Here is a 12,535-nt window from a genome sequence, read left to right on the forward strand (position 1 = left end):
TTCACTACTTCACTTTCATTCAACACTAAAAAATAAGATCAAGAACTAGAGAAACACATCATCATTCGGTCAAGGTAAAATAAAACTATCACGAAAAATAAAACTAAAAATAAATCAAATATGAAAAGAAAATGCAAACTCTAAAAACATCAGGTTGCCTCCCAGTAAGCGCTTATTTTTGTTGGAGTCATGAGCCGGACTCCATGCCGCCTCACGTTGAATTTGTAGGAGCATTCATCACCAACTACTCCTTCTGTTCCCTCCACCTTTTCTTGTATGCTTGCACTCTCCTAAGATAAGTCTTTTTAGAATTCTCTTATTTAACCTTCGCATCACCCTCCTCAAGCTTTCTTTTCACTCCCTTATTTTTCACAATAAGCTCATGTTTCTTCTCTTCTTTTTCTTCACTTTTTAGTTCCATAGTGGCAACCTTGCCATTGACAGCAACTGGTGGTTCCAAGACTTGGGTATCTTCTTCCTCACCACTTGACGCAAAATCTTTGTAACTTTCCTTGCTAACTAAACAACTTGGAGTTTCCTAAGCAAAAACTTCAAAAACCATTGGAATCGATGCTCTAAGATTTCTACGCTTAACTTTTTTAATGGATTGAATCTCCTCTTCCATTAATTTCTCCAATTCCTCAAACTCATTTTCTTCATCAATGTTGAACACTTCATCTTGAGAATGTTTATTCTTGAATCCATCTGCCACTCCAAATGTCATTTGTTCATCTCCAACTCGCAATGTAAGTTTAGACTTGCGTATATCCACCAAAGCTCGAGCAATATTGAGTAAAGGTCGTCCAAGGATTATTGGGACATTTTTATCTTCTTTCATATCTAATACAACAAAGTCAATTGGAAAAAAAATTTCCCAATTTTTACCAATATGTCCTCAACTATACCTCGAGGATGAGTAACAGACGATTAGCCATGTGAATCGTCATTCTAGTGGCCTTCAAATCTGGAAGATCTAGCTTCTGATAGAACGAATAAGGCATCAAATTTATGCTTGCTCCAGAATCGGCTAAAGCATAAGTCTTCATATTATTTCCAAATTTACATGGAAGTGTAAGGCGTCCAGGATCTCTCATCTTCCTTGGTATCCCTTCCATAATGACCTTAGAGCTTTGCTCACTAAGGTCAACCTTGAAGGTCTTCTTTATTTGTAGGCGAGTGTCTAATAAATCTTGTAAAAACTTCGCATATTCAGGAACTTCAGACAGTGCTTCAATAAAAGGAGTATTTATTGAAATAACCTTCACTTGCTTCATAAACTTCAAGTGTTCCTGTTCCAGTGGGTGATTTAGATTGAGATGGAAATGGTAAAGGAGGACTATAAGTTTGAACATCACTAAAAAATTTATGTTCAGACCCACCCCACGTCGTGGAGATTGAATCCCCACGTCGTGGATTCGAAATTTCAGCAATATTCTTTTCTTCTATTTTTGACTTCTTTGGCTTTGGTCCGGACTGATGTAAATCGACTTCAAGTGCTTCAAGGAACTCAAAGATGGTATCCTCTTTAGTTTCGATAACCATAACATGTGGTTGAGGCTTTTTCTCGGTAATCTTTGGAGATAATTTTTCATTTACTAAAGTGGTTAGTTGACCTAGTTGGGCTTCGATATTTTCGATTGATGCTTGGTGATTCATTAGCAAAGCTTGCTGGTCCCGCATTAAATTTTGATGTTCCCTTATCACCGCATTTGTCTCATCGTATCTTTTCTCTGAAGCCTCTATGAATCTGTGTAGCATGGACTCAAGATCAACTTTCTTTTCAGGTGGTGGTTGCTCTTTTTGGTAGAAGCCTCAGCCAGTCTGCCTATATTTTTCTTCTTTTTGCTTCTTATATTCTTCATACGACAACCACTCTTTCTTTGGCTTCCTCCAACCTTCATTATATTTATCTCCACACGAGTAGAAAACTTGCACCTTCTTATTTCCATTATCATCCAAGTGGCAATCTTTGGTCAAGTGTGGACCATTGCATCATTCACAACCAACTCGTATAGCATGAATTGATTGGTCCATCTTCGTCATCCTTTGGTCCATAGTGTTTAGCATGGCTAGAAAAGTAGTCATGTCTTCATATGTTCCATTACCAATTCCCTTCGCCCCATCATGTCAAGGATTATGGTACTCATGAGAATGCTTGGAAAATTCTTCAATTAATTCCTTGATTTCAGCCGAATTTTCCTTAGTCAATGTTCCTTGAGAATCAAGGAGTTGCCTTGTCATGACATTAACCCCATCATAAAAGATAGATACTTCTTGTTGCTCATTCAATTCATTTTGGGGGCAATTGCTTATCAATCCCTTGTAGAGTTCCCATGCTTCATATAGTGACTCCCCCGGTGTTTGCTCAAAATTTTCTATGGCTTTCTTGAGTTTATCAAATTTGGAAGGTGGGAAAAAGTGTTCTAAAAATTGCTCACACATCTGTGCCTAAGTAGTAATTGTATTGAGCGGAAATGCTTTTAACCAATCTTTGGCAGCTCCCTTGAAAGTGACGAGTAGCATTCTTAGTAAAATTGTAGTGCGCGGAACATTTGGAATGTTAAAGTAGTCAGCAATGTCATCGAATTCATCTAGGTGCTTGTAAGCATCCTCATGATCCTTCCTAGAAAATGGTACCTCTTTAAGTGCGGACAGAATATGTGCATTCAGCTCGAATATGGCAGTGGCTGGAATCGCGGGCTGCACTAGACCGGGATTGGTGTCCTCTTGGATTCTCTTTTTGTATGCCTCCATGCAGATCATCAATGTTTGCCATCTCGGTATTTGGCTCGTCTTCGGGTTCACTATTTTCTAACTCAAATTCGGGTTTGACCTCGTATTCGGAATCTTGAAGATTAGGATTTTGCTCAAAGCTTTTAATATTGTTTTTGTCTTTCTCTTGATTGCTTGACTCTCCTACGTTCTTCCCCTTATTCTTTCCAAAAACTGATTTGAGTTCTTTGAAAGGTGACTTCTTTGGCGGGTTGGTTTCTCCTGCGTTTTTATCCATCTTTTTGTGAAGGGTAGACTCCGGATCTTCAAGTGTTGGTATCAAAGGTGTATTGGATCCATGCTTCATGAACTACTGCAAGAAAATCAACAATAAAAACGTAAAACAGAACAAAAGCAAAATAAAAATGCTTACTGACTGCTCACCAAGAGGTGGTAAACGGCACCACGTCGTGTTGTCGCAAAAAAACTTCTAAACAAAAATGAAAAACAAAATCATGAAACAACCGAGTGCACGTCGTGGACTTAAGGTCTAGGTCATGAGTTCAGTACTAAAAAAACAACCGAGTGCACATTGTGGACATAAGGTCCAGGTTGTGAGTTCAGTACTGAAAAAAAAAACTAATGCAAAAATTTAACTTTTTGTAGGTTTTACCCCACAAAAAAGGATCAATTAATAAATTTCTAAACTAATTAGCCGTCCCCAGCAATGACGCCAAAAACTTGATGTGATGTAGATTATACCTATCTAGTTTTAAATTTATTAGCTAACGAACTTAAATAGCTAAAATGCACCTAAGAAGTGTACCTAGTCAAATTATAGAATATTTTAGGTAAGTTGGGTGTTGATCACAAGGAACGGTATTTAATTAATAAAATAACTACTAAAAGCTAAACTAAGAAAAACAACTAAAATGGGGTTTTTTTATCTGATTTTACAAGTTCAGAAAAACTTAAGCACTCAACTAAAAATGATTGTAATCAATATATTAAAAACACTTTCGTTTAGTTTCAAATCCACCTTTTTCCTATGGTTAGTTCTTATTTATGGATTAATAAAGTTGGTTGTCAAGTTATATGTAATTAGCAAATTAAGTCCAAATTTACTAATATTTTGACCAATTCATGAACTACCGTGTATGGTCATACACAAGCAAAACACATAATTAGTAATTTATTATAGATAGGATATGTCCGATTTATCTAAGAAAACACAATTATGGTCACAATTATGTTCTCCAGCACAACTAAATTTGTTACTTTTATTACCTATCTAAGATTTGGTCGATCCTAACTCTAGCAATTTAATGGTCATTAAATCACTAAGTAATCAAGTTCATGTAATTTAATGGTTACTAAGCTATACTACACTTGAAATTAAGCAACTAAGTTACAAACTTTAACATGCTAGGTAATGATAATCAAACACATGCATAAACCAAATTCATATAATCCATAAAGTAAGAAACTAACTCATAGTTTTAGGTTTCATCTAACTAAACGTAAGCAATTGTTTTTAGCCCATAATCACAGATGATGAACTCATAAACATAAGGTAAACTAACCTAATCATCATTAAACTAAGCAAAATGAATGTGTAGATGCGAATTCTCGCTCCAATCAGTTTCCTAGCTTCAAAATTGACCCTAAAGGGTTCTTAGAAGGGTTTTTGTTGCAATACTTCTCCAAAAAGTCACCTCCAAGTCCCCCAATTCGTCATAATATTTGGATATATATACTTGTCTAAAATCTGGCCACCACGTCGTAGTCTTCGTGCATATCACGTATTCCCCAAGAAAACGTCAAGAATCACAAAAGTTCCATTCACCACGTTGTGGTTATCAAGAATCAGCATCTTCTCAAAACATTAAAGTTGTCCGAAATTGTTTCTAGTTTACAGATCATTTTGAATCGCGTGAATCGGAGTTACGAGTCATGAGATATGGTCAAAATACTGACAAGGGGTCAAGCTATCCAGCAACATCCTTCTTGTGTCTTCTTTTTGCTTAAGCTCGCATTTTCCTGCTTCCAGCTTCCATATTGCTTCCGAGCATGTCTTTTATGCTACATAACAGATATTAAACATAATAAGTACCTTTTATTCTATAATAAGCATAAATATAGCTAATAATATTAATATACATTGTAAAATATATATGTAGATATGCACATATCAAGAAAACAATAAATACATAGATAAGTCACATACCAGTAACGACATCCGGCGCTGCTCGGGCCTCATCAGTGTCAACGGAAATGCTCTGCTATTCACCACAGGATCCTCCAACTTGCCATTGCGGTCATCAGTAATCCTCAAGGTGGTTGGTGTAGGCGTCACCACTCTTCCACCAGACAACCTCGGAAAATCAGCCTTTTATGGCCGGTCTGGTTGCAGTGGAAACAGATCAAGCCCTTCTTGGGGCACTCCCATATCATGTGGCCTGATTAGCCAAAATTGTAACATACTGATCCTGCTACTTGATAGGCCCCACTATGCGGCTTGCCACACTTGATACAATAGCCTCGGCCCTGCTGGCCTCTGTTGGAAGTATCGGAGGTCTTGGGCTTCTTAGCCTGCCCCACTGCTGCCTAAACTTGCTCTAGCTTCTGCTTTTCCTGGAGATCTAACTAGATTCCCCACTCACATACCTTCTCAATCATGTCATTCATGGTCTTGCACCCTGAAAAACTCACTAACTCCCAAATATCTTCCCTCAGCATAGCATGATACCTCGTCTTCCTCATATCCTCATCCGCAGCGTACTGTAAAACTAGCAATGCCCTCTCCCTAAACTTAACAATAACTTTTTCCATAGACTCCATAGTCTGGTGAAGGTCCTAGAACTCCTTCACCAACTGTTGCACCTCAATGGCCGATGCAAACTCCCGATCAAACCTCCGCACATAATCCGCCCATGTCATCACTGTCACACCCGTCCCTACCTCACGGGTAACCTCCTCCCACCATTCCCGTGCTCGGTCCCTCATTATATAGGATGTGAATCCTATCTTTGCCACCTCGGGGAAAAAGTTCATGCGCTGAGCATTCTCCATGTCAGCGATCAATCGGTGACTAGCAATGGGTTCCTTAGCCCCAAAGAACTCAGGCGCTCTGCACACCATGAACTCCCAGAATGAGGGAGTTCAGGTCCCAATCTGACCTGCCACAATCTTGGTTCGGAAAGACCTGAGTTGCTTTTCTGTAATCTCCATGACCCCCTCCTTGATGGTACCGAAAATCACCAGGGTAGCGTCAAGGATGTTGCGAGTAACCTCGGTTGCGATAAGCTTGTGTAGCCTCTCATCAATTGGCTCTGCTCCGAAACTTGAACCCGTTCCTGAACCTGAACCTCCTCGTGTAGCCATCACCATCCTTAAACTGAAAATATAATTTAGAAAGCAATCGATAAGGCAGTTCAAAGGGATTCCTCTATACCGGACTCCCTAGAGTTTCCAGGTTTTCCCTTGTGTCGAGTACAGGTCATGTGCTCTTAGTAGTACGGACCCAATACTACCTTCCACACCTATCTGTACCTTCCCCAAGGTCATATATGATACCCCTAATTCACTCAACCATACTCAAAACATGACCCAAAAATCCCAGAATATACACATATCCTAGACTCTTCTAGGACGTCTCAATCCTCACAGAACCAAAAACCTCAATTAACACCGCAAGTTGCCTTATGCATGCAAGTTATACATAAATAGAATCACATTGAATATCAAATAAAGTTTCTACCCTAAGTCCGCAACCAAAAAAGGAACAAGAAATGAGGCAGAATCCATCATTTTAGGGCTATGCAATCCTAAGCATATATAACTTTGAAAACATACACTTAGCAAATAACAGAGTCAACATTGATTCCAAGAAATATATAGCATCGAGCTTTCCAATGCTACATGGCATCACACAAATCAGGCAATTTTATCACATAACTCTTAAAGGTATCCTTAGCCCTACTCTAGCATGCACTTCACATATTAACATACTAGTTGCAATTCATAAGCATGGTTTAATTCTGGAAAACACTTACTTGAGCTCGTCTGATCGCATACATTGAACTCTCCTTTTTTACTTAAGAAAACCATTTTCAGAAAAACTTGACTTTTGTTCTTTTGAATCCCTTATCCCTCAAACTAAGGCTCTGATACTAACTTGTAACAGCCCAAAACTTAGTAATTTTTTTTTCATTTTTAAAATAGGAATTACAATCATATATTCTTTCCAAAAATCCACTACATTATATCTTGACAAAACATTAGAGTATCAATATCAATAAATGCAGAAAATGCTGGAGAGTAAATGTTGTTCCATCAAGTCGAGCCCTTCCCTTTAGTACCGAAAGTACTTGAAAACACCTAAATAAACTGTAAGCAAAAGCTTAGCGAGATCCCAAAACATCACATAACATATAACCACAGAATACCATGCGACCTACATATAGTTGCCATGGGCTACCCGCCTACCCCCATGGTCTTCGCCTGGAATGTTATGGGCTACCCCTATGGTCTGATATCCAAGAGCCATGGGCTACTCCATGGTCTTTACCTAGAATGTCATGGGTTACCCCCTGGTCTGATATCCAACTGTCATAGGCTACCCACATGGTCTTCATCCAAGTGCCACGGGCTACCCTCGGGGTCTTTAGACAATTAATTACATAACAACTTTCAATCCACATGTCAGATAATGGGTCGGCATCGGTGCCTTCCACTCATTGATATAGTGAGGAGACTCAACTTAGATTGCTTATAAATAATATATGCTCAGCTACTGGTCTGGAAATCTCACACTGTAAGTATACAATTTTCCATAATTAGAATTAGGTCAAAAAACCCTAATTATGGGTCTACAGCCCCTAAGTCCAAACTTCTAAAATGAGGACCAAAAGCCTTTCCCTTTAATAGGCCTAACCGGTCCATTAATAACAAAAGGTATCTATGGCCCACAAGGACCAAAAAGATACTCAATATAGAAGGCCCAAACATCGCAACACATTGTTGAGTACGCGGGGCATACTCAACTTGTACGCTAAGCGTACACGCATAAGGGCATGTACGTTGTGCGTACAAGCTTGTACGCCCATCTATCTCCTCAGATATTTCAACTTAGCTTTTTAGCTCTTAATTGGTTAAGACATTAGCCTCAGGACTCAGATCTGATCTCATTGAAGTGGTTTATCAAGTAAAGTTGCCAACTTTACATGCATGCAAGGCTCAATAAGGTCCTAAAGCTCAAAAGAGATTATCAAACGAGTTAATACTTTCATAGAAGTCACAAACACCATAAAGTTTGTACCTTTAAGCTTAAAAAGTCCACTAAATGTCCAGGTCTACAAGATTGGCATCCCAAATGGTCTTAACTCTTCAAGACCAACCGAAAGGGACCAAAAAGGACCAAAACGAGCTAAAGAAGAGATCTAAGCAATAGATAAGCAAGGTATGAACTTTGTACCTCCAGAAGCTTCCTAAGGTGAAATAGATGGAGGATCTAGTAGCTTAACCACATCCAAGAATTGTACCACGAGATCTTCTTCTTAAAAACACACCAAAAATGGCTCCTTTTGTTACTTCAAGCTCAAAATCCCTTATAATAACTATTTAGGGTTTTTATGGATGTTTAAAGGTAAAAAGGATGATAAATGAGTCCAAAGGCCATAAATGGGTTTAAATAAGGAACAAGTCCGAAAGATTAGGGTTTTAGACAAAGGACACGTACGCCCCGCCTACATCCTCATACACCCCACGTATGAGGCTCAGCTACCCGACCATGCGCGCCTCAGTATGCTAAGCGTACATGTACATACGCTCAGCATACAAGGGTCTTCTTTTTCCAACTTAATTTTCAAGAAAAACTTAAAAGGGAAATTACATGAATTTGGATGTTACATAGTAGTATATAATCCTATATTGGGATGACAAAATTATACCGAGGCGAGGTTCCCTATAACAAGTAAGTGTTGATTATAGGATCAATATAAATTGAATCCTATTTTGATTGTTGAATTAAGTGTTAATATGGACTACATAGTGATTGATTCCAACATAGAATGTTATTGATTACTTGATAGGTACCTTTGAATGCCTGTAGAAATTAACCACCTTGTTAGTATGGAATGGATGAGTGTGCTTGAGACATATATGAGGTGATTATTGATAAAAGTTATAGTTATGGAAAAGGAATTAATTGTTTAAAAGATGATATAGAAGGGGAAATGAACTCCATAATGGTATGAGAATAGGTAGAGTTACCTGAATAAGTGGAGACTGAGGAAGGAAAGGTTACCAATCTTTCACGTTAGTATTCATAAGAATCTCGTTATAAATTGAGAGTATGGAATATCAATATGATATCTTGAGGAAAGAAATTATAGGTATACCATATACTATAAGCTGCATATGTATTTATTCATTGCTTAGTGTAAGTTGTAAGTCGAATAGCATATGCTAGTTAAGAATGATTGATTGTATGAATGAGATGGTCCTAAATCATAATGTTACCCAAGTATGATTACTTGGATATGAATTTGTTCGATAAGATATGCATGATGAATTGAGATGGAGGACAAAACCTAACAGTCTTTGTGACTGTAATGTTAAGGTTCACGATGGTTTCGTACTTTGGAGTAGTCTTAGTGACCATCATATCTCGAATACGAATTATTAGATTGAGTGGTAGTTTTATTAACTGAAATACCACTATGTTGGAAATTGTTGACCATGGTAGTCTTAGTAACTGCAGTACCATTGATTAACATGGAAATAGTAGAGTAAGAATAATAAAAGGTACGTTAGATATTGTAAGCATTTTATATATTATAGTAGTTATTGTTGTAGTAGTAATTATACTTACATTTGAATGTAAGGGGGTAATAAAGTATGTTGTTACAACCTTGTCGTAGCCTGTTGACGTGATTCCAAGGACAAAATCTTCTTAAGGAGGAGAGAGCTTGTAACACCTGTTTTTCATAATATATATTATTTTGTAAGAATAGTCAGAAATTAGTGAAAGAAAGAGACAGTTTACTATGAGAGGATTTTGTGGATATAAAGATCGTCAAAAACGGAGTACGTATGAAGTTGTGACCATTTGAAGGTAGGATAAAAGTACATTGCTATTCTGAGAAAGTCAACGAAAGTCAAAGTTAAATGGTCAGTTGCGGTTCACTGTGGCACGAAATAGTTCTTACCATGACGCAGAGTGAAGTAAGTCAGCGAGATACATGGTGATCATGCAAAACATGTGGTGTAAGAGTACAACACACGAGTTTCTTTCAAAATTGAATGTGATCGCGACGTGACCACTAAACTACCATGAAACAGTTTCACACTATTATAAATATATGTGTTTTGTGTCGCTTGAGGAGTTTTGGCACACACGATTGAGGGAGAGCCTCGAGAGGTGTTTCCATAGAATTGTTATTGCAAAGTCATACTAACATACGAGGATATGAGGGTTAAGTTACAGGATTAGCATAGGTATCTTTTATCCCGTTATTATGTAAATACTTTCATGTAAAATTTTGTAAAGGGTTGTTAGACCCGAGTATGTGTTACGAGAATTCATGATATGGTGTTATTACGAACCTAGTGATTAGTTAAATGTTTAATTTGATTGGTAGAGTTATATACCTTAATTTACTGAGATTGTCGATTGTGCTAACAATTTACAGGGTTAAGTCGTTAGGTGATTGTATTTGGAAATTTGATTACTTTGGTAACAAATGATTACTGGATTTAGTTAGTGATCATGTAATTGATCCTTGTGGTTGATATAGTGGTGAATTTAGACAAGTTCTAATGCACTTGAGATATTATCCAAATAGACCTGAACAAGTGATGGACTGGGAAGCAGTAAAGAGCTTGAGCTCAGAATCATAGTTTGTATCGGAGGATTACAGGTCAATGGCAAACTTAGTGTCTGGAACGCTATAATTGTAGATCGATATTGGATAATACAAGGTAATGGCGAACTTAGTGTCTGAACGTTATACTTATATATTGTTAAGAAATACAAACTAGTAATGGGTAGTTAGAAGTTCTAGTTTAGCATAAATGTAGTAATTATTTGAATTATTAGTTTATGATGGTAGCATTGGTGGTTGTAATAATATCATTAGTGGATAAATGTTTCTCAATGGTGGACTAGGTGTCTATAACGCTATATTTGAAGGATTTGTTATGAAAGAGTGATGGTAGTCTTAGCGAGTGTAATACCATTACTGGATGAATTAATAGTGTATGTAATATTAATTACTACCAAGAGAGGTTATTGGAATTAATAGTAGCTAACGCGACTCTAAGTCTATTATGGATAATAAATGACAGACTTAGTGTCAGCAGTGCCTTATGAGTATGTTGAATGTTTGAAAGACACATTAAGAATGTATGATTGAGAAAAAAGATGATATATTTAGTTTTATAACTAATTTATATTTTATTGTGTAGGTTGCTCACTAAGCTCATTATAGCTTATCTTTTGGTTGTATTTGTCTTCGAGGTTCAAGTAGATATATAGAAGGAAGTGGAGTTGGTAGCACAATCTTACACTAGATTCTTATAATACCATCTTGATAACTACTTGCACTCATTTGTGATACAATTATACATCAGATTTGTACTGAATTATGATTTGAAAATAAAAAAAATTCGGTGTAAGTTGTATTAAAAACATGTGCATTACAAATGGCCTCACCGCCGGTGCCACTGGCCCAATCACCCCAAACTACCACCACTATGAGCACCTAAGTAACGTGTGATACGATACGATACGAAAATTAAATAGGTAAGGTTAGAGTCCAGCTCTTTTAACTCATTTAGTGTTTCAACTTCATACATGACACATTCACAGGGTATAAACCCTAAACTCTTTAACTCGATATGAAATAAACGGGCTTGAATAAAATATTTCAGTTCAATTAAATAACATATTAACACGACATAATACAAAATTAAGCACATAAATATTTTAACAGTCACCCACATAAGAACCCAAGAGAACACTATATTTACTAGTCATACTTAAAACCCGAATCTACATAACCGTACTCCCAAACATAATTAATTTTCTATCTGTTTACTAGTCATACTTAAAACCCGAGTCAGTCTTCATTTTTTCAGTCTTTAAATCAAAGAATATTTTTATTCCCAATATTATAATATTTATTACGTCCAATAACAAATTACCAATCCAAAATAGAAATCACTTGCTATTCCAAGTCTCCAACACACAGACACACGCTCTATCCCCTTGTATATATACCCCCCTACACTTTCCCTGTACAACTCACAAGTCGCATCCAGTTTCGCTCACGTGATCCTGATCTAAATTCCGCTGCCGATGCAGATTTGATCGGCTGGAAAATAGAAACACTGAAGCAAAACAATAAAGAAAAACATAATCATCGATCGACATGGGTATCTGTGCATCGACTATGTCTACAAATACTCAAGGTCAATTGTTGATCACCTATGAGTTAACACCAACAATAAAGGTGATCAACTCAGTCGATGGGAGCCTGAAAGAATTCGAACAACCGATCAAGACTAGTGAAGTTCTCTCCGGCCACCCAGACACCTTCTTCCTCTGCAACTCCGAGGAGATTGACGTCGACTGTCACGTGCCTCAGGTCACCGGAACTGAAGAACTCCAGCCGGGTCAACTCTACTTCATTCTTCCGATCTCAATGTCAAAGGGACTACTTTCTTTACATGAACTCTGTTTGCTCGCTATTCAAGCCAGCAAGGCGCTTAAAAGGTCAGCGGAAATGAAGGAGAAAGAGAGCACGGCGTCGTTTAGTGA

General features: G+C 37.5%; 1 protein-coding gene and 1 non-coding gene across 2 annotated transcripts; one reads left to right on the plus strand and one right to left on the minus strand.

The window, feature by feature from the left end:
- Positions 1–316: 316 nt before the first annotated feature.
- LOC111895625 (uncharacterized) lies at positions 317–1,758 on the minus strand. Its single transcript, XM_023891702.1, has 4 exons — positions 1,260–1,758; positions 926–1,216; positions 596–840; positions 317–538 (listed from the first exon to the last, which is right to left on the minus strand). Exons 1-4 carry the CDS (start codon positions 1,756–1,758, stop codon positions 317–319), a joined length of 1,257 nt encoding a protein of 418 aa, XP_023747470.1.
- A 529-nt stretch (positions 1,759–2,287) lies between these two features.
- Positions 2,288–2,394, plus strand: LOC111895756 (small nucleolar RNA R71). Its single transcript, XR_002851675.1, has one exon. It is a non-coding gene; the product is annotated as a small nucleolar RNA R71 (small nucleolar RNA).
- The last annotated feature ends 10,141 nt before the right edge of the window (positions 2,395–12,535 follow it).

Source organism: Lactuca sativa, chromosome 7 (genome assembly GCF_002870075.4).
Source record: "Lactuca sativa cultivar Salinas chromosome 7, Lsat_Salinas_v11, whole genome shotgun sequence".
Lineage (NCBI taxonomy): Eukaryota > Viridiplantae > Streptophyta > Magnoliopsida > Asterales > Asteraceae > Lactuca > Lactuca sativa.